Consider the following 24133-nt stretch of genomic DNA (forward strand, 5'->3'; position numbering starts at 1 on the left):
CAATAAATTTTTTTTTTCTTATAGTACGTGGCACCATCTGCAATATGTAACAAAAACAAAAAAACAAAACAAAAAATGCAACTGTTGTATGCAGCATTGATGTCACATGACGTCTTTTATGCTGCTAGTTTAATTCAGCAAGTGGCATCCAGTTGTCATCCTGAGAAAAAAAAAAAAGAAAAAGGTTATTTTGCATTTAATACAATTTTGTTTAAAATTGTAACTTAATTTGATCAAAGAAAGCAGTTGAGATTGCTTCTAAAGCACAGTGTGCTCTTGTTTTATAATGCACATTTTTTTGCAAATGCAGTAGGTCATACATGTTCTTGCATAAAGAATTTGCATTCTGTGCATACTACAAAATAGTACAGGTAATATTCCAGTATGCAAAACTGAACATAGCCAGATTCCTCTTCCATTTTCGGTGGATAAGAAACTCAACATCCAATTGTATCTAGCTGCCAACACTAGAGGGAGTTCTTGCACAGGAGTCACCAATTCAAATTCTATGCCTAATAAAAGAAACTTATTGTAATGCACTGCAAATATTAGTTTCAATTATTCCTATTAAAGCTTAAGAGCATAAGTTGTTCCCTCTGCCCCAAAGATAACTGGAGAAGATCATAACATGTTGAAAGTTCTTCTCTGTCATCAATTACACATGAAAGTGATCTGTGGTTGGTGCATTCTAAAGCATGCCATATTAACAGGATGAGACGAATTGAGTTTGAAAGTCAGGGAGGGGTGGGAAAATCCTGCTTCATCAAAGAGCAACCATCCATTTTAACTGGAGAAATGACTTATGCCACCTACAGCATGTATGACCACCAGCCTGCTATTATGGCCTAGAGCCAGTGGTTTGTGGCCTCTATGTATTGTTTATAAAAGTCTATTGATAACGCAGTGGAGGCCACCGTGACTCCAGTCAGGCTGTTCCAGTAAATACTGTACTGTATGGGTGTTTTTTCTTTCTTTTTTGAAATGGGCTTGTGGGTTTATGCACTCAATTTGACACTTATTTATTAACACTTTATTCATATAAAGCAATTAAACAGCATGTATTCTAATTTACATTGAGTCAGAATCTCTTTGCTCTTACATAGCTCAAGACAACATGAAATTTAAAGTTAACATGAATAATACTGATTGACCCTATTACTATTTACTAAAATTGACCCGATTTACTATAATGCATGTTCCTGGTCTTATTGTGCATGTTTCATCAGTGTACCCCTAAAATATCATAAATCTCTAACCACCCCTCCAGCCACCTGTCACATAGAGACCACTTTTTACAATTTAATCAATCCACTATTGGTAAATCAAGTCCCACCCTACAAATGTTTCTTGTTGAATACCCATTTTTATAAAATACATCAGATTATAGAAGTAAAATGGATTGTAAATGATGTTTCATCACGACTTTAACCCTAAAAATGGCAAAAACATGAAGATACCACATTTGTTGACACATTAGGGCCCAAATAATACATTTTCATGGTGTTCTTCATAATATTGCATTTAATTTTACAGCTTGTATAAATCATGAAAAGATTGTCTGTATTAAGATAGTCTGGCTGCCTCAGGTGCAGTTGACTTCTCCCAAAATGCACCCATGTTAAAAGATTGTGTCGATGCTAGAGTTTTTATACAAAGCCACATGACCTCAGTATTTGCAGGGACCCCCCTTTCTCAGAAATTTGGCCCACTCACTGCTCCTTGCACCAGTCTCTCAAATGTTTGTTTCCCCCAGGATATAGAAAACCTTTTTAGAGTTAAGTAACTTTAACCCTAAACCCCTAAAACGTAGGTTACATAAAATCTGTCTTGGAAGTTTCTCCTTAAATTCCTTGACAATAAATAAAACTATTGAAATATCTGACTTTTCATTGCAGACATTTAAAGTAACAATCTCAGTGCTTTATGTTGTGCTTTGTCAAACCTTTTTTCAGACTGTGGTGCCCTTCTTGGACATGTAAGGCTGTTCCATAATGGCCTGCTTTATGAAACTTGCGAATCATGCAACGAGAGCGAAAACAGGAGGTGACGGTGAGGGTAAACCGGAGGAGGTGCTATAATTTGAAAAGGCAGTTGTTTATTGTTGAAGAACATGTATTTATTTCATGGCACCACAAATTGTGGCTAAGGGCAGAACCGGGTCTCAGTGGGTAATTACAGAGCTGGAGGCATCGCCCCACCACAGCAGCGTCTCTTAAGAGCCCATGCCTGCACTTTACACACACACACACACACACACACACACAGTTAGTAAGATGGCAGTTAGCCATCTACAATGTATCAGTGAGAGCACATTTCACACACTTGCTGAGGAACCATCATCAATTTCCAAGGATGCCTCTTATGTTATCAGCTATGATTTTAGTCGTTCTATACTTGTATTTCTTTTGCCTATGCTATAATTGAAGTCTGCACATGTAAACTATCAGTTTGTACACACATTAAACACTAAATGTGTTTCTCATTCTTTTGAATGGCTCATGCTTCGTTATTTGAAATTAGTTTGGTAGGCAAATATAAATTGTGCCTACATACCTGTATACACCAATCAGCCACAACATTAAAAACACCTGCCTAATATTGTGTAGGTCCCCCACTTGCCGCCAAATCAGCGCCAACCCGCATCTCAGAATAGCATACTGAGATGCTATTCTTCTCACTACAATTGTACAGAGCGGTTATCTGAGTTACCGTAGACTTTGTCAGTTCGAACCAGTCTGGCCATTCTCTGTTGACCTCTCTCATCAACAAGGCATTTCCGTCCACAGAACTGCTGCAACCAAACATTTCTTTTGCAAATAGAATAGAAGAACAGGGAGCCTTGCAACAGATGGCATGGCCCCCACAGAGCCCCCCGTTAAACACTGAGTCAGTCTGGGATTACATGAAGAGACAGAAATAATTGAGACAGCCTAAATTAGCTTTTTTTTTGTTTACTGGACTTTCTATGACGTTAATTGATAAATGAAAACTATTTATGGCATTATTTTTGAAAAAAAGTGTCTAAAACTTTTGCACAGTACTGTATATGTATGTTTTTTTTGTTGTTGTTTTTTTTTTTAGTTGGACCAGAAAATTAAAATCAGCCAACAAGTGTCTATTATACATGGGAACTCCTTTAAAGTGGTTTAAAAAAGGTGGCACCAGAGCTGTAATCTATTTTGAAGATAAAATATGGAATAGTTTTGATTAAAACATATTTTTTCACAGCATATTTCCTATACATCCATTTGTCCTCTTTCATAATTTGACCTTACTGTTATTTTTAAAACGTGGAAAAAAGTTGTAATAAAGATCGGGTTGTGAATGAGGTTTGTCCAAACCTGTACTGTATGCCACGCATGAGTCACATATTATGTATATTGTATTGTATACTGTATTACCATGGCAATCTTGTAGATTTGGGGTGCTGGATGTATATTTCTGGCTCTTTCTCTTCATGTCATCTGGCAAGATTTCTCTTTGATTACTTGACTCTAACAGGTCCCCCCATTTCCTGTCTTGGTTTACCCAATGAGAGGGACCTTCATTGAAGAAAACAGTCACACCAATCTTGACACAAAAACAACTAAATTGCTAGTTTTCAATTGAGAGCAAAAACATAAATGGGGGTTAGGCAATTAAAGAAATTGTTAAATATTTTCTCAAGCCGGTAGGACTTCAGAAAATGTTGTTTCTAAAATGGGTGCATTGGAGTTACGATAATTGTTATTGAGGTGCAACCCATCTGACACATAGTGATGGCATGTGATTGCTAAATATGTCTGCTTCTAAAAAAAAATGTGTTTTTTTTTAAGTTTGTTAAAACTAATTCTGTCACAAATTTTTCTCTCATAAAGCGCACAGATATGCAAACATTTAAAAAATGTACAAATAAAACAAATAGCTGTTCAGTGTTTGTTTTATCTATAGAATGACATAAACCAATGAAGATTTCTATATAAGACTATAGATGAGGTGAAATGTGAGTCTTGAGATGTTTAAGACAATCCTTACTGTGGTTAAAGGAGAAGGATGTCTTGCTTTTTTGGGAGTGAGGTTTGTGGTCAGCTCACTGAAGAAACATCTACTATGTGGTTATGTAGCTTCTTTTAGTTACTTGGAATTTGGACATATGGAGTTATTCAGGACACAAATCTTCCTGCATGTCACTTTAGGAGAAAATTAAGACGCAAAGGTACACTTTCAAAAAAATTAAAAATGTTCCATCTTATTTACAACTTATTTTACTTTCTTATACAAACTTTCAGTAAGTTTTATTTTTAATTGTTTTATACATACATACATATATATATATATTTTTTTTTTTTTTTTTTGTAAGAATGAATAACTAAATCAAAATTACTTTAGATGTACTTTAGCCTTCCAGATAAGCAGTTCGATAAGTGGCCCAGTGTGATTATTAATCACCGTAAAGCTATGAATTAAATAAATATATACATAGTCTGCATGTGCGGTGCACTTCAGAGTGCTCTGCTCTGTCATCTCACACACACAAGAGCGCTCATGATGTGGTGTTTTCAGAGTAAAAGTGGCCAGCTTTACACATTCATTTTGAAGCGTGCATCACTTGCAGATTATATATTTAATTAAATCAGACTTTTGTAGTTTAATCTATGATTCAGTCTGTGTTTTCCACATACTACATGTGATAACATGCGGTATAAGCAGACTCCGATCTTTGAATTTTTGAACATTAACATCTCGAAGTGTGAAGGTCAAATAACCAAGCTACCCACTGTCACTATCTGTTTTCCGTCCATCAAATGTTTTTGTGGTTAACATAACAGCAATGTTGGACTGAAAAAATAATATTTTGTTTTTAATATTAATACTTAAACTATTTCATTGGAGCAAAGCAGAGATAACAGCAGATAAGCAGAGAAAGTAGGTAACAGGGATTCCTTTATGATGTTGCAAATATTGATGTTGAAATTATTGATGTTGTTTCATAATGCGCAGCCACCGGCAGTGACAAAATTATACAAATGTGTGTATTTGACTCCTATTCCGAGTCCCAGTCATTACAATGTTTTTGTACATGTAACAAAAACCTTATTAGCAACACAGTCAAACAGTTCTATTATGCTAAAATATTTTCCAGGACAAATCATTATTTTCCAGGACATTAAGGTATTTTTCTATGTTTCAATGACTGGAAAACTGCACTGCAAAATTCCAGGTTTTCCAGGACATGGAGGAACAAAAACCTGTTTATGTCATTAAATATTTAGAAAGGTTAAACTATAATAAATATTTATTCCGGCTGTGAATGTGCAAATCTTTGTCCATAAGCAAAAAAAAAAAATAATAAAAAAAAATAATTATTACATGATTTCAGCACATTTTTGCCCATAAGCAACTTGTTTTGTTACATGTTTTAAAGTACATTTCTTACATTTTAATAACAGTGATTAGTTCCTGATTTCATCTGTTCACCCCCCCCCCCCCCCCAACAGACACACACAGTGTTTACTGATTTTATTTAACAGTTCTGTTGAAAAGTAATTGATGGGAAACACTATGAGATAAAGACATCTGTGGGAGGGATGTAGAAGTGATGGAGTAAAGGAAGGAGAGAGAGTAAGGGACAGAGTGTATGTTCAACTCTCTCCATTCATTTTCCTCCAGTCCCTGACTGACGTGACTTACGTGTGGCTGCCAGGTGAGTGACATTTGGACTTTTAACACTTTGGTGCATCTGCTTAGGTTTCTTACCATGTGATTGAATATGTACTATCTCTCCTTTTTGAAGATTTATTTATTTTTGTCTTAGTGGGTTATATTAGTGGGTTTGGCATAAGATCTGTTCGCAATTCTAATATTATATGTCTACAAGTAGTGTTGGTGACATTATAGCTCTATCGTTCTTAGTTTGTTGTTTGTATTCTTATATTATTATTAGAAAGCTCTTTCTTGTTGTTATTTATGTCCAAACACCCTAGTCTTTCTTCATTTGCATTATTTATCTTATAAACATTATTGTTCATACAGTGCGACAGTTTAATATGAGATATGGTCATACAGTATCTCTATATAATCATATCTCTTATAATTGTTTGCCTAAATGAATCCAATATGTTCAGTGTTCTGAATGAAACTGATGTATTTTCATCAGATTGGTAAAAAGCTATATTGGATAAAATGTCTTTATCTATTTTTAACTGAGCTGTTTACTGTTTTGCTCAAATGTGTCACGTTTTTATTATAGTTATGGCCATTGAAAATCCTATGGATCAGAAAACACACAACCTGCTCATTAAAAGTGTGACTGTTTAGTTGAGTTTGTACCATCTGATTATAGTAAAAGAAACGTACATTTAGACAAAAACGCGAACTTGTGTATAAATGAGTTCTTTTGGTAACAGGGTCCCTCTTGTTTTATGTTTCAGAAGCCTCACCTGTGCGCAGTCATGATTCGGACCGTCTGTTTCGGGTGCGCGCTCTTACTGCTTCTCTTCTCTCTTTGCGCGGAAGCGCGTCCCGAATCACCCCGCCGGTCAGCGCGCGCTCCCGCTGCCAAGGTGCGCCTGGCAGGTATTGGCCACAGAGAGAACGAGGGGCGCGTTGAAGTCCTGCACAACGGGACATGGGGAACCGTATGCGATGACGAGGTCGACATTAAACTCGCTAATGTGGTTTGCAGAGAACTGGGTTTCCAAAGTGGCATAACATGGGCACACAGCGCAAAGTATGGAGAGGGAGAGGGTGAGTTAATTTCTCCATTAAAACAGTGGGCTGGCCTTCAAAGTACTGTGATTTCTGAATCTCTTAAAGGTATAGTTCACCTAAAATGAACAATTTGTTATTATCTATGCTGATGTTATTATGTTTCTTTGCTGAACACAAAAGGATAATTTTTTTTTAAGTAACTTTACATAGCCGTACAAATACAGTTCATAGTGATCACGGCTGTCAAGCTCCAAAAAGGACAAAAACCCCAAAAAGTAGTCCATATGACTTGTACGTTGTATTCCACAAGTTTTGTGCGAGGAACAGACTTAAGTCATTATTCACTGATAATATTCCCCATCGCCATGTTTAGCCATCTTTCGCTTCCAGACTTTGGTTACTTATGGAAGGCCAGTGTTAAAAATTCTAACACTGCATGTTAACATTACATGTTAACCAATGCTGTTTTGGTGTCAGTGAAGTTGCCGCGCCATTTTTTAATCTGGATACGGGTTAGACTCGAGCTTTGGTGGAGGTAAAGTTTATCGGTGAATAACAACTGAAATTTTGATCTGTTCCTTACACAAAACTATCGTATGTCTTCAGAAGACTTGGAATATCCTCTAGCACACAAGTCATTTGGAGTATTTTATGGTGCTTTTGTAGATGGTTTATTTTTTTTGTCCTTTTTGGAGCTTGACAGATGTGGTCAATGTGAACGGCTTTGCACGGCAAAAGCTGCACAATTCTTAAAAAAAAAATAAAAAATAATAATCTACTTTTGTGTTCTACTGAAAACAATTACTGCATACCAGACTTGGAATGAAATGAGAGTGAGTAAATAATGACTGAATTTTCATTTTTGGGTGAACTAATCCTTTAAGTGTTTTCAACTTATTGCTGTCTGTACAGCTGAGGTTTAAGGGCTTTAATGTTTATTATTTTCACATTTAACTATGGATTATGTGACAGACTTGAGTGCACTTGTGTCTGAAGAGGCATTGCTGTTTAAATAACTGTTTCTCAGCAGTGCAAGTGCACAGAGCTACTGTTCTTTACATCGCCCAAATCCCTCCCTGTAATTTAACTTTAAGGCAGCTATAAAGACAGCCACTAACCCAAAGCATGTATAACACTTAGTTGGCAAGACAACGCTGTCATTAAAACTAAAACAAACCCTTTAGACAGCTTCACGAGAGCTCTGTAGTAATGCTTTTGATGGTGACTCTTCTTTCCTATGTCCATATTAACTCTTATTATATACATGAAGTCTGCAGAAATGTAATTTATGCCTATATATTATGTACCATTTCTTGGGAAAATAAAAATAGTTATGGTGCTGGCTGTAACTACTTTGGATTTTCTCCCTCAACACACACATATATAACTGTTTTACATAAGCCTTTATAGGAATAGTTCACACAAAAATTTTAATTCTGTTATTATTTATTCACCCACATGTTGTTTCAAACCTGTGTGACTTTCTTCTCTGGAACACAAAAGAAAATGTTACACAGGTTGCTGGGCTCAGTCACCACACTTTGGTTGTATGGAAAAAAGATGCAATGAAAGTGAACTGACATTCTGCCCAAGATCTCCTTTTGTGTTCCACAGAAGAAAGTCATATAGGTTTGGAAAAACAGAGGGTCAATTAATTATGAAAGAATTTTAATTTTTGAGTGAACTATTTTTTTAAGTGCATTTGTAATGTACAACATCTGTCACAGGCCAAATTTGGATGGATAATGTTAGGTGTGAAGGAACAGAGAAAACCCTAAAAGACTGCAAATCGAACGGGTGGGGTGTTCACGACTGTGCGCACTCTGAGGACCTGGGGGTGGTCTGTAGTCCAGAGAGAAGGTTGGACCAAGTGCATCCTGGAGTCTCCAGAAGAGGGCACACTATCGCTCTCAGACCAAACGCTGTCACCTCGAACCGTTGGCAAGACATGTACTCCAGTTCAAGGTCACCTGCACATCTCAGACAAGGCAATGGGCATTCACAGGATCAAACAAGATGGGATCAGTTCTCCAGACAGCAGTTTCATAATCCGGTAAGCAGTGGATAAGAGTGCAGAAGATCTTTTATGTGTATGGCTACCCCTACCCCTGTTTACGACTAACCCTAACCGACAACCTCTAATCTTAAAATGTTAACTCTAATTCCTGTTTTCTAACCATGATCTTTGATCTCCAACCCTTAACCTTGACCTCCACTCCATTGGTCCTGATTCCTATTCCTGATCCAAATCCCCAATTTCTGTCCCTGACCCATGCATCTTCCCATTTGAACCGGCTCCCAACTCCTGGCACTTTTCCCAATCCAAATTCCTTATCCTTATTCCCCAGTTCATATTTTGTAGAGGAAAACCATTACCAGTGCTGGCCCTAATCTTTTGATCAAAACTCTCAGTGCTAAAAACCTAACCCTTAACAGCATGTTTAATTCTTAAGAAATCATGATCTTCAGGAAAAATGAGAGCTTCTCTTCTGTCCCTCTCTGATCTGTATTTTGTTCAATTTAGTTTACAATGCATACAATGGTCAATGGATGGTACATCCTAAAATTTAGAATCATGAGTTTCCTTCCAAACATTTCTGGTATGCAATTGAAAAAACACAATCTTTCCATCCTCTTCTAGTCTGCCAGTAAGGTGAGGATTGAAGATGTCCGTCTCCGGCCAATCTTGATGGTTACAAAGAAACGCGCCCTTGTCACGGAGGGTGTGGTGGAGGTTAAGCATGCTGGAAGATGGAGAAATGTGTGTGATAAAGGCTGGAGTCTGAACAGCAGCAGAGTCATTTGTGGGATGCTTGGCTTTCCTGATGCAGAGAAGCCCAACATGAACACCTACAAGTGAGTCCTGCTCTTCTACTGAATATTGCAATGTGTACGATTGGTACCTGATCCTTGGCCTTGAAATATTGGATATTGCATTGAATCCCAACATTTTGAAATTATTATTCACAGTTCACTGTTAATGGCCAACATTAGTTTTGATTAAATCACTGTGTTAGTACAAGGTTTCATAGTCTACAGTATACAGACTATGTATACATCTATCTATCTATCTATCTATCTATCTATCTATCTATCTATCATCCATCCAACCATCCATCCATCCATCCATCCATCCATCCCACTCCATTATAATTTATGATCAATATGATTTATCGTCATTCATTTTTAATTGAAATTATTATGCAAATAGAAAGAACAGTATTTGTTCTTCAGTGGATCATCTCTTTCTTAGATTTGAATATTTGTTAAACCACACCAGATTTTTAGAGCATGACATTCCCTGCAATCATATCTTCAGCACAGTGTGTATGGAAAAGTTCATATCAAAGCACAGAAAGATGTTTGTCTCTGTATGTAGGAGAAAGTGAAAGATTAACCTCCTCTGTTTGCTGGAATAGTACTTCTATTTCCCTTATCTCTGTTCGCCAGGCACTTTTCACAAACCTGAGCACTTAAGCAAGGATTAAAAGATCTTTCAAACCTACTGATGCTATCTGTACCATAGCTTTACCAAATTGAGCAGTCTATTCTTAAACGCTTAAGTCTAAGTGAAAAGTCTAATATACCTGCTGAATGTTATTGTAAAGAGACATCAGTTTAAAGTCTTTAAAGTGCCTGTTGTTGGAGAGAGAGTTTCAGGCTTGTTTAATGGTTTTATCGGCATTGGCACCATTGACTTTGTTCTGCCTCCTCACAGAATATTGTCCCTGAAAATAGTATTCCATACCAATGGTTACTGTATTAATGTTGCCTTTATGTTATCATAATCACCCAAGGAACACTGCATAAGATACAAATATACCATTTAAATAGGTAAAGGGCAGATTCATGTCTGTCTGCCTGCCTGCCTGCCTGTCTGCCTGTCTGCCTATCTATCCATACATCCCACTCCATTATCATTTTTGATCAATATGATTTATCATCACTCATTTTTAATTGAAATTATTATGCAAATAGAAAGAAAGAACATTATTTGTCCTTCAATGGATCATCTCTTTCTTAGACTTGAATATTTGTTAAACCACACCAGATTTTTTGAGCATAACATTCCCTGCAGTCAGATCTACAGTACAGTGTTTGTGGAAAAGTTCATATCAAAGCACAGAAAGATGTTTGTCTCTATATGTAGGAGAAATTGAAAGATTAACCTCCTCTGTTTGCTGGAATAGCACTTCTATTTCCCTTATCTCTGTTCACCAGGCACCTTTCACAAACCTGAGCACTTAAGCAATGATTAAAAAATCTTTCAAACCTACCAATGCTACCTGGAACACAGCTTTACCAAATTGAGCAGTCTATTCTTAAACGCTTAAATCTAAGAGAAAAGTCTAATATACCTGCTGATTGTTATTGTAAAGAGACATCAGTTTAAAGCCTTTACAGTTTTTCTCAATCGCTTCGCTCATTTTTTTTTAAACAGTCTTAACATTATCTAAACTGTAAGCGCAACTGTCACAATGTTTTTGGGGACATCACAACTCTATTGCATGTCTGCAAAATGTAGTAACTCACCCAAAACATATAATTCATGCTTCAAAACCTAGTTATTGTGTCAGTAAATTGGCCAGTGTCACCAAAATGAAATGTTTTTTTGTCATCGTGTGAGCCGTACTGGCCAAAATGTTTAGATGTTTTTTCACCATTGCAGTCAACCCTGGAAATGTTTGTTATATACAAATTAAATTTTTGTTCTACGTTTTTGTTGACACTGACTGCTTACTGTACCATACATGAATGTCAGTTTTGTCTAGCTGAATGCTAATGTGCATCACACTGAGCTTTTTAGATACCGATTTCAACAGTAGGTAAAAGTTTACTGGGAAAAGTCAATACTGTACAATACTGTAGTACACAGAAAAAGGATATGCACATTTGTATGTATACTGTAAATTTATTTTTGTAGCAATGTGTTACATGTAAACAGTCCCATTTGCATGTCCATTTTTACACAATTCTTACATGTAAAGTCATATATATAGAACAGAAAAGTGCCACAAAATGACATCCATGCAAAAACATTCCATGTCATAGATATTTATGGAATATACATGTATGTCTGACAGATTTTGATAATTGAATGGATCATTTTGCATGTGATGGCTCACACGATGAAAGAAGATTAGAAGTTTTGAAAAGTATGACAATTTCACTGAGAATCAACTCATCAGTTTTGATCAGCAAGCCATGTGCATTTAGTTATTGTGCAAATTGTAGAAAATTGTACTTACTCTTTTGCACACATGTGCCAAAACATGTGCAAGTTGCTTAAATGAATAAGAAATTCAAATCTGGTGTGAACAAGAAAGTAATTGTTCAGAGATTTGAACTTAATGTTTTGAAAAAAAATATTCTCATTTGAGAATTGAGCCAAAGCGATTGAGGAAAACTGTAAAGTGCCTATTGTTGGAGAGAGAGTTTCAGTCTTGTTTAATGGTTTTATCGGCACTGGCACCATTGACTTTGTTCTGCATCCTCACAGAATATTGTCCCTGAAAATAGTATTCCATACCAATGGTTACTGTATTAATGTTGCCTTTATGTTATCATAATCACCCAAGGAACACTGCATAATATGCAAATATACCTTTTAAATATTGCCATATTTTGCACCTCTTAGTGGAGGCTGCTGCGGTTCAGAGGGATTTTTGAGTTAACACACTCACAGCATAACTGTTTCATTCCCACCATCTGAATGAGTTTTGGGTATGCTGGCATGTTGAATCATGTGTTTGTTATAAAAAAAAAAGCACCACATTATTCTTATAGGTCTGCGGTCACTAAGCTTTTTTAGTCATAGGTTTATACTGGGGCGTACGCTATATGTGTTATACGTGCCTCTTGCTGATTATTCTCTGCTCTGTGATCTGTGTCTGCTATACCAGAATTATGTGTCCTGGTAAACATACACATGCCTTGAGCAACATTGTTTGTGGCTGTTGGTATTTTGGCTTGATTTAAAAAAAAATGTCTCACCCAGCAGATAAGACTAATGACAGGTTTATGTTATCTAAAGGGATACACACTAATCTTGAGGCCACAAGTGCACCTATGCAAGCTTTTGTTTAAGCATAATTCAAAGACATACCACAAACAGCGACATGAAGATGCTGTTTGAACTTAAATTAGAGCTTATAGAGAGCTGGTTGCGGCTTTTGTGGCTTACTTTCCAGGGAATCTCCATTTGGCTCCTTCTCGTCAGTGAGCATGCCCAGTACCTGACCTCACCATGTCGTACGTGCATTCTGTAAAGGATCCACAGAGCACCAGACTTGACAGATGTACTTAAGAGTGATTCCTCATGAGCTGCCCCGCCAGCACACGCCCTCTGCTGGATCCTTCACTGAAGATGCTGTAATTAAATGTTGGGTCGCTCAGAAGATTTCCACGTTTCTGGCAAATAAGGGAAAGAAAGATTACAATTATAGCTGCGCCCTTTTGGCTGCTGTGTCAGCAGGACACACTCTGTCTATGTCACCGAGGAAATTTAAAGACTTAAGCCACAAAACAGGCTCAATTATTGTATTACTAACATCTAAAACATTTAGTATAATATTTTACCTACTTAGAATCTGCTTGAACTAAACAATGCTTCAATCAGACTACCAATAAAAGGAAGACTCACCTTTCATATTTGTGGATTTTGTGCTGAGATATTTGATAACCTCAGTGTCATTTAATGGCAGGGTTTAAACCTCTTATTTTCAGTCCAATGAATGTTGAGCACCATAATCAACACATTTGATCAAGTTTAGGTTGTTGGACCAACACTTAAATATTTAGTCTGGTCTGGCCTGGTGTAAGAGATTTGCTTTATTGTATCAAATAAATTGTACAGAATCAGACAAAATATTTTTTCTTCTAATCAGAGACAACAGATTTGGCTATAGTGTGAATATATGACCAGCATAGATTACAGGAAATACTAATTAATATATTTTAAATATATTGGTAACACTTTACAAAAAGGTTCCATTCATAAACATTAGTTAATGCATGAGGTATATAAAAATACTGTTGTTCATTGTTAGTTCACATTAGTTCATAGTGCACTAATGTTAACATATACAACGTTGATTTAAAAAATGTATACTATGTTGAAATTAACATTAACCAAGATTAATAAATGCTGTAAAAGTATTGTTCATTGTTAGTTCATGTTAACTAATGTTGTTAACTAATGTTAACAAATGGAAGATTATTGTAAAGTGTTACCAATATATTTTATATATAATATTATAAACAAAATTTTAGCATGAATAGTTCCGTTCCTCATTGATTATACTGAAGGTCAATACTGCGTTCCAGCCATGATAAAATATGCAACATAGAAACAGATATGACGTGAAATGGTAACCAGGATTTTGCCAAGTAAGATGTTTTCCTGGATCAAAAACGTTGTTGGTCCCCCAGTACCTGGTTGCTTAAATAAATGCTTAATAGCATGTTGTCTGAGATCTAGTGAGAGAGAAAAAGAATGTGTGTATGTATGTATAGACTAATGCTTACATTAATAACAGTGGCATGATTGTTGTCTTGAAACAGACCAGCCCTCTCTATCATTAACTTTTCTTGGTTCAGCAGTAAACTAAGGGTGGAACTCTAGGACTAATTACATGAGCAGGTGGGTAATGCAATGCCAGAGACTGTCAGAACAAATAAAAAAATAAATAAAAAACTTCAGACAGTAACATAGGGGAATGTTTAACTTTATCTTTTCTGGCCATTTTTTAAAGTCGTCTTACTTAAAGGTGGAGTATGTAAGATTCAGAAACCCGTGTTATTAATGACACCTGTGGCCGTTAAGTGAACTGCAGCCAGCGACCTGTTGCTCATGCTCGCGCTCGTGCACACACTCTATAGGGACGTGAGCATTGGCCAAAACAATGACGTAACGTACAAAGAGACAACATGATTCACCGGCATCATGCTGACAGATGAGGTAGCATAATTAAAATGACACAGTTATGACAGTTTTACTACAAACTTTGAGACTGTATTTTATATTTGACTCTCCAGTGCTGGAACAGGGCTAAAACAAAGTGTGGATATAGCTCTGGCTATGTGAGACTGTAGTTTTAAGTAATCACTTTTCTTTGCATGATACATTGACTGCATTTATATGACAGCTTATGTCGGCGTTAGCTAGCTAGCCAGCTTTATCAATAGCTGTTAGCTAAATTTGGTAGATGATGACAGTAGCTGTTTATAAAATAGACTGTACATTATAAATATGTTAACACAATTCAGTATTGATGTGATTCCATCACAACTGTCATTTTGATATTTCGATGCGCTATTGTTTTATAATAATAGAATGTATATATTTCCTGTATAAACAAGTTACGTTACACTAATGAATGGGTCTTTTTGCATTATCTTGAACATTGTCTAGCATTCATTTCATGTGTTATTGTAGTTTACCTTGCTGAATAATTACAGATTAACATTGTTTATGACAGTTACTGTGCAGGCAAGATCAAGTTAGCTAAAATTACACAGATCAATCCTTATTGCATTGTATTTCACATGCTTTGCAGTTATGTAAGCTTACCTGTCCAATAAGAAGAACCAACGTTTTGATCCCCAAAACTGAACGAAGGTCCCTCCAGGAGTCAAATCCCCTGCAGATGTTCACTCTAGTTTTCGCTCGACCACGATCACGTTCCCGGTAAGCCAGACTGGATTCAGTAGATAAATGTTTTTTTCTTTTCTGGCTTACTCGGAGTTTGTGTAGGAGTTGGTGTTGTGCTGGGAGCTGGCCGTTTGCTGGATTCCATCTCTAAGATAACGTTACCTAGTGTTGCAGTTTGTTGTCGCTGTTGAATAGCGGAAGAGAAACACTGAGTCAAGGCTCTCGGAAGCGCGCCTAAGCGTCACATACTTTGGATTTTCCCAGCAAAACCGACCCGCTCCCTTCGCATGAAAATCAGTCTACAGGCTTTAATAGGCAACCTAGGAAGTCCGGGAAGGGCTCATTTTTTAAGTTGCGTTACAAGCCGTTCACACATTGGCAAAAAAAATATTACATGAAAATTTTGCACCTTTAACCACAAAGCCTATAAAACTGATTCAAAATGCCATCTTGTTTTAAAGGTGCACTTAGAAACATTTGTCTTTGTGCCATCTTGTACTTACAATGACATCTAGCGGCTTGGATGCAGCATAAATTAAAATCAATAGTTTTCAGTTTCAGATGCCATTGTAGAAATGTATAATCATTTACTTTAATATATTAAAGTAAATGATTACTTTAATCAATGAGTGAAAGTGTCAAATAACAGGACGGTTACTGAGATTAAGCGAGTAGTATTCGGCTGGTCATGTGATTCTAACATGGCAGCCCCCATGTGCAGACCCTCTTCATGTAGAATAAAACAGCTTTTGTAAGGTTACTGATATGATAGGAGTCTTCATTTTAATGTGAGTGGTCATATTTTCCTACATTTATTGCAAAATTGCAATTCAACTTAAACTTTTGTAATAAGGAAAAAATTACTGAGTGCACCTTTAAGGATGTTAAGATATTTTTCCTGGAAAACAAAGATAAACAAAACATTTTTTCTTTAGATTGAAACTCTGTGATTAATAAAGTTTCTCCTTAACTATTCACGGTGCACAAGGTCTGTGTTGCGTATATGTTGCTGTGTATATTTAAAAAAATGATATGGTCCAAAAATTTTTTTATTTATGTTCCAAAAGTATATTTTGATATATGTTTACAAGCTATGCCATTCTGGATGTACAAATCTATGTCTTTTGGACTTTTGATTTTGTTGTATAATATTAGAATATTTACGGTAAATGCTTGTACTACAAATGACTGTAGGTGTGTCGCTTAAGGTATCTAGCACTGATGAAGGGGTAGTTCCGATAACATTTTGCAATTGCACTTGGCACTTTTTGCAAATTTTTCGCTCTGTTGGGGCCTCTGTATATTGTTTGAAGCTTGGACTGGTGTTTGGCACAGCATTGTTCGTTATGTTATGTTATATTACTTGTATCATTTTCTTCAGTGAAAAAATTATTAATGAAACAAAGATAAAAAATGATCGGTGGTATCATTCCCCTGAGCTTTGCTTGATCGATTTACTGTTTAAAATGGCTAGCTTGGAGTTAGTGTGGAGTATTCACTTTTAAGGGACAGATACACTGCAAAAAATGTTTTTTCTTGTTTTCCATTAAAAATATCTAAACATCCTTAAAAAAAAGATACATTAACTTAAGAAGCAAAATGACAAAAAATGTTTTGTTTATGAGTTTATGCTTATAACAAGTGAAAACTATTTTCCATTGGGGTAAGAAAAAATAAATGAAAAAACAAAACTTGATTCAAAGGGAAAACAATGTAATTTTTCTTACCTCTTTGGCCAAGAGTTTTTTCTTGTTTAAGCTCAAACCCCACTAAATTTTGTTAAGACTTCTCTGAAAACAAGACTTAATATCTCATCATTCTGCTTCTCAAGTATTCTTTTTTGTTTAGATATACAGGTGCATCTCAATAAATTAGAATGTCGTGGAAAAGTTCATTTATTTCAGTAATTCAACTCAAATTGTGAAACTCGTGTATTAAATAAATTCAATGCACACAGACTGAAGTAGTTTAAGTCTTCGGTTCTTTTAATTGTGATGATTTTGGCTCACATTTAACAAAAACCCACCAATTCACTATCTCAACAAATTAGAATATGGTGATATGCCAATCAGCTAATCAACTCAAAACACCTGCAAAGGTTTCCTGAGCCTTCAAAATGGTCTCTTAGTTTGGTTCACTAGGCTACACAATCATGGGGAAGACTGCTGATCTGACAGTTGTCCAGAAGACAATCATTGACACCCTTCACAAGGAGGGTAAGCCACAAACATTCATTGCCAAAGAAGCCGGCTGTTCACAGAGTGCTGTATCCAAGCATGTTAACAGAAAGTTGAGTGGAAGGAAAAAGTGTGGAAGAAAAATGCACAACCAACCGAGAGAACCGCAGCCTTATGAGGATTGTCAAGCAAAATCGATTCAAGAATGGACTGAGGCTGGGGTCAAGGCATCAAGAGCCACCACACACAGACTTGTCAAGGAATTTGGCTACAGTTGTCGTATTCCTCTTGTTAAGCCACTCCTGAACCACAGACAACGTCAGAGGCGTCTTACCTGGGCTAAGGAGAAGAAGAACTGGACTGTTGCCCAGTGTTCCAAAGTCCTCTTTTCAGATGAGAGCAAGTTTTGTATTTCATTTGGAAACCAAGGTCCTAGAGTCTGGAGGAAGGGTGGAGAAGCTCATAGCCCAAGTTGCTTGAAGTCCAGTGTTAAGTTTCCACAGTCTGTGATGATTTGGGGTGCAATGTCATCTGCTGGTGTTGGTCCATTGTGTTTTTTGAAAACCAAAGTCACTTCACCCGTTTATCAAGAAATATTGGAGCACTTCATGCTTCCTTCAGCTGACCAGCTTTTTAAAGATGCTGATTTCATTTTCCAGCAGGATTTGGCACCTGCCCACACTGCCAAAAGCACCAAAAGTTGGTTAAATGACCATGGTGTTGGTGTGCTTGACTGGCCAGCAAACTCACCAGACCTGAACCCTATAGAGAATCTATGGGGTATTGTCAAGAGGAAAATGAGAAACAAGAGACCAAAAAATGCAGATGAGCTGAAGGCCACTGTCAAAGAAACCTGGGCTTCCATACCACCTCAGCAGTGCCACAAACTGATCACCTCCATGCCACGCCGAATTGAGGCAGTAATTAAAGCAGAAGGAGCCCCTACCAAGTATTGAGTACATATAGAGTAAATGAACATACTTTCCAGAAGGCCAACAATTCACTAAAAATGTTTTTTTTATTGGTCTTATGATGTATTCTAATTTTTTGAGATAGTGAATTGGTGGGTTTTTGTTAAATGTGAGCCAAAATCATCACAATTAAAAGAACCAAAGACTTAAACTACTTCAGTCTGTGTGCATTGAATTTATTTAATACACGAGTTTCACAATTTGAGTTGAATTACTGAAATAAATGAACTTTTCCACGACATTCTAATTTATTGAGATGCACCTGTATTTACCAGAAAATAAGACAAAAATACTGGAGTTCTGTAGAGTTACTAGAAAGTTACAACAGAGTGTCATATGGTAGAAACATACTGAATATTTTATGAGGTAATTCAACTGGAAATCCCACACAGTATTTGGTTTTGGTTTCTTTTCTGTTGATTACTATACTAATTTGAATTTCATTCCTTTAGACGTATCAGAATATAATACAATGTTTATTTATTTTGCCAGTTTAATTTGCACATAATTTTTTATTTTGTCTTCTATTTTTTTCCACCAAATTGGAATTGCAAAAATAAGGATTGTTTTCAAACAGGTATCCTGAACCCTCATTAATTGGGCAAACAGATATTACCACCCCCAACTCACATCATTGGTTTAGCTGTATCATTACAGCTGTGATGGCAGCTGAGCTTAAACAAAAAGAGCAGTGTTTTGATAGCACTATACAGAGCTACAGTGTTTACACCTTTTGAGAAATCAACCTACGAATGGCTTACTTAGTTGTCCATCCACATTAAGCTGGGATATGAAAAGTTTTTTAACATCAAAATAAGTAACCCACACTTAATTTGACAAATGATGATGATAATGACAGTGATGATGTAATGTGTCACTGTGTTAACAAGTGCATTAGCAGTGGATGTTCTCATGGATGGATGGATCTTTCTCCCTCTTTTTCTTTCTCTCCCTTTTTCTTACTTAGACACTGGATAGATGTAGCTTTTGTGAGTTCAGTTTGTTTTTGGAAAGTCTTGCTGTGCCCATTCCTGGATGCCAGCACTCAGGCAAGTGGAAATATCTGTTTATAGACTCAACATTTTTGAAAGCCATTTAGTGGTAGATTAAAGTTAAAACATCTGTGTATGTGCTTAGATGGGTACTGTATGTCTGTGTGCCATTCATTTTTATTATAGTATAGTAGCAATGTTTGAACTGTTTCAGATTTAAACTCGACCAAGCAGTGTGATGCATGTTTTCAGAGTATACAGTATATACAAGTTTTGACTGTTAAATATGTAAAAAAAATTATCCTGAATGAAAGACACAATGGTAATTAAAAAGTTAAGACCAAAACCTCATGTGGTCAATGATTTGTTTTACGTGCATACATTTTTTCATATTACCAGTGTAATATAGTGTATGTATATATCTAAAAATGCTATTCACTTCTTTCCTTCACAGAAAAATATGGGATAAAAAAATCAAGGATTCAACAACTAGGTAAAATCAGTTCCACTTTCTTTCAGTTCCTTTTTTGTAATGAGACAAACAATGACATATTTAAAGTATTTGTAACATTATCTGATCAAAGAGCCACACAAGTATTACACAACTACTTTCATAATATATCTTTGTTTCAATACATCAAGAGTGTATATATTACATATATGGTATACAGTGTATTTCTAACAATGACTCCTGCTCTCTCTCTTTATCTCCTAGATTGAGTCAAATGGCTAAAAAGAAGGGATTTTGGGTTGAAAAAGTGCATTGTCTGGGCACAGAGCCCAGCCTGGCAGAGTGCCATGCCCAGCTCTCAATCCACCGAAGCCCCACCCCCTGTAAGAATGGCCGCCATGCTGTGGCCCGTTGTGTACCTGGACCCCAGTTCGCTCGTATGTCCTCTGGGCAATCCCAGGCCCCTCACCCTGTGGAGGTATCCCTTAAAACACACACAACAAAAGAGAAACATTTCATTATTTTGGATTCAATAACCATTATTAATAAAGAGATGATTTATTTTATTTTCTACATTTCATAAAAAAAAAAAAAAAAAAAAAAAAAAACTTTTTCATGCTAAGCTTACTTTTGTTACCCAATACTGAGCAACAGTCTCACGCCAGACAGTTTCTTTGAAAAGATATTTAGTCCTGTATATTTAAGTTGGCCAGCCATAAAGTGCAGTGATCAAACCATTTTAACCTTTAAAACTTGCCTGCTTGTATTTTTCATCTTCTCTCATAGCTGCCAGTGCGTTTGAAAGCAGGGCCACGTCTGGGGGATGGTAGAGTCGAGGTTCTGCGTGAGGGAAAATGGGGAACTGTGGTTGACCACCTGTGGGACCGTATCTCAGCCAGTGTGGTGTGCAGAGAGCTGGGATTTGGCACTGCCAAAGAGGCTCTTACTGGGGCATACATGGGTCAAGGTGAGAGGTAGTTTAAACTTAAAAGAAAAGTTCAACCCAAAATAAAAATTCTTCAATTATTTACTCGCAATCATGTTGCTCCAAACCAATTTACTGTTATTTATTCTGCATATTCACATTTGAGTCTGTTCATCACACAAGACTCTAAGGGTTAGTTCACCCAAAAATAAAAAATCTCTCATCATTTACTCACCCTCATGCTATCCCAGATGTGCATGACTTTTTTCTTCTGCTGAACACAAACGAAGATTTTTAGAAGAAGAGCTCAGCATTGTAGGTCCATACAATGCAAGTGAATTGTGAGCAGAACTTCGAAGGTCCAAAAAGCTTATAAAGGCAGCATAAAAGTAATCCATATTACTCCAGTGGTTAAACCCATATCTTCAGAAGCGATATAATAGGTGTGGGTGAGAAACAGATAAATATTTAAGTCCTTTTTACTATATATCTCCACTTTCACATTCTTTTTCTTTTGTTTTTGACGATTCACATTTGTTGGGCATATCGCCACCTACTGGGCAGGTAGGAGAATTTATAGTGAAAAAGGACTTAAATATTTATCTGTTTCTCGTCCACACCTATTAGATCACTTCTGAAAATATGGAATTAACCACTGGAGTCATATGGATTACTTTTATGCTGCCTACATATGCTTTTTGGACCTTCAAAGTTCTGACCGCCATTCACTTGCATTGTATGGACCTACAGAGCTGAGATATTCTTCTAAAAATCTTTGTTTGTGTTCAGCAGAAGAAAGAAAGTCATACACATCTGGAATGGCATGAGAGGGAGTAGATGATGAGAGAATTTTCATTTTTGGGAGAACTATCCCTTTAACATATGGCACATGAGACACTATAAACTGTCATTGATTCTTCAAAATTTCTCTTTTTACGTTCCACAGATGAAAATAACAACTTACAGGTTTGGATAAAACATAAGGGTAAATAGAGTCATTATAAGAGTAAATAATGACAGTATTTTCATTTTTGGGAAGAAGGTGACTCATAACTATGTAGACGATTAAGTTCATGCTGAGTTTGCCACACTGAGAAGCATTTGTAAGCCATGCTTATCTGTGGGATACGCCTGTCTGCAGCTTAATATACAAGCTGACTATGGGGTGTCACAGAGACGATGTGTTGAATGCTTATATTATATGATATTGAGCTCTCCAGGTGCAAAACATGCATTCCGTGGCTGTGATGATGCTTTCAGCTGAGGAACTTTCCCTGAACTTTCTGTGGTTCCCGGTTCAGTTCAAAGGCACACTGCATGCGAGTTTACTTTGGCTGAAAGAGACAAAGCTCTCCAGTGATCAGTATTCAGAGCTGCATAGGCCCACTCTAATGGGATGGGATAATTGCATTGCCAAAGAGAAACGATGACAGTAGCAATTTATCGAAGACTTCCCGATCTCGCTCTGATGAAACATAGCTATGATATTGCAACATAAACTAGTTTACAGTGAAAATATTTTCAAAAATAAAAGGAAGTGAGATAAGGGTGTAATTCATAGATGGTTTTTTTAAATCATGTGCCACAATTCAAAGAAGTGAAAGGATGAACTGTTGATTTATAGCTACTGATCTTACTGACTAACTGATCTGTGATCTGTTGTTGCTCTAAAGAAGCAGGCCAAGGCTGGGCCAAATACTTTTAAGCCCAAATCAGAACCAAAATTGTTTATCATATTCAGGTAAACATCCTTAAATCCAAACATTAAAATGTATTAATATTACCATGAACTGTATAGGCCCAACAATAAGCCAAATTATTAATATCACATAAGCTGAATAGGAAAATTGACTTCTTAGTGTTTGGTTTCTAAATGTCACTTGAAACACATTGTGGTCAACACTAACCTCATTGCAAGTGAACCCATATTTAATGTTGTCTGGGTCATATTTTCAGTATCATGGTTTTTGAGGATGTCATGCAAACTGTCCATGTTGGCACATGTCTAATTTTGCTACACATTAGCAAGTACCAAGTGACAGATGAATTTGCACCAAAATACCTCATAGTTAGATTTGACGCACAGCCTTTGACATTAACAACAAAACATATGGGAAGTGATTCTCCTCCCTTTTCAAAATTGATAAGCCTATTTATGTTGTTATCTTAACTATGTATGATTATATGGTTGCATTTAATTATTTGCATTTAGCATTGTTTTCTCCCTTCTGTCCACAGCCCTATCAGAACAGACTTGCAATTTTTGGGTCACAACACTCCAGTTGAGAGCCACTACTGAAGTTGTCTGTTGAGGCAAAAAAACTTTTAATGTACTGCCAAAATACATTTGGGTTTCTTCTGGTTCATATTTCAGTGTTCATATTACCGGAGACAGCTGTCAAATAGAAGGTTGCCTACTTTCGTCGTCTGAAATTACCATCCAGTTTATTAGCCAGTACTGTGTAAAGTGACTCCACTTGCTGAGTTTTAGATCCAGGAGTTTGGATGTAGAAGTGGTATGACTACTTGAGATCAAAGCTTATGATTTCCGCCCTTCCATAATGTAGAAGTCTTTAGGCATTTTATTGTCGTGTATAATTTTCCTAGTACAGCCAAGGCCACAAAAACATATATTGAGTGGAAAAAGGCATAAATTAGCATTTCGATGACAGAAAAGTGATGGACTGTTTGAGACAGACAGTTAAAATAGGAAGTCTGTTGAGATGGACTATTTGTACCCAGCTGTGGTCACCACATTTAGAAGTGATCCTAAATAATGGTGTCTGTACAGAATGCATTGCACTGCCAAAGAAAACATATGAATTCACAGGCCCGTTCAGTGAGACATAGTGTCATTTAGTGTTCAGTGTCATAGGTCAAAGAATATATGGGTCAAAGGACACCTGCATATCTAAAGAACGTACTTAATTAACGGTCTTGAAGTACGTTTTTCATCAAATTCAGTACATACTCTTAAAGTATGTGAATTCGGACGCAGCTATGGTTTATCAAGTCTGATCATGCATCTAGCACGTGGGCTGTATGATAATGCAGATCTTTTTTGAGGGACACTGCAGCGTAAAGCAACACATTCTGTTGAAGTATTCTCTAAGCCTGACCTCCCAGTAAGATGAAAGTAAGCCAATCTTTCCTGAAGTCCCTGCATGACCATGTCTTGAGATGTTATTAAATGCTTTATCACCAAGTAAATATGGCCTCAGTGAGGTTGTGTAAACAAGGGATGTCAAGTCACCCTCTTTGACACTTTACATGC

The 24133-nt window shown here is 36.6% G+C and overlaps 1 protein-coding gene across 1 annotated transcript in view; it reads left to right on the forward strand.

Annotated features, from left to right (window-relative positions):
- Positions 1-5558: 5558 nt before the first annotated feature.
- loxl4 (lysyl oxidase-like 4) overlaps positions 5559-24133 on the forward strand; it is a 37561-nt gene continuing 18986 nt past the window's right edge. Inside the window, exons 1-7 of the mRNA XM_051648764.1 lie at positions 5559-5683; positions 6411-6726; positions 8418-8743; positions 9332-9546; positions 19938-19976; positions 20199-20412; positions 20721-20901. Of these exons, the coding sequence (XP_051504724.1) occupies positions 6432-6726; positions 8418-8743; positions 9332-9546; positions 19938-19976; positions 20199-20412; positions 20721-20901 (1270 nt within the window). The 5' untranslated portion in view covers positions 5559-5683; positions 6411-6431. The remainder of the gene's footprint in view (positions 5684-6410; positions 6727-8417; positions 8744-9331; positions 9547-19937; positions 19977-20198; positions 20413-20720; positions 20902-24133) is intronic.

The sequence above is a fragment of the Myxocyprinus asiaticus genome, chromosome 21 (genome assembly GCF_019703515.2).
Source record: "Myxocyprinus asiaticus isolate MX2 ecotype Aquarium Trade chromosome 21, UBuf_Myxa_2, whole genome shotgun sequence".
NCBI lineage: Eukaryota > Metazoa > Chordata > Actinopteri > Cypriniformes > Catostomidae > Myxocyprinus > Myxocyprinus asiaticus.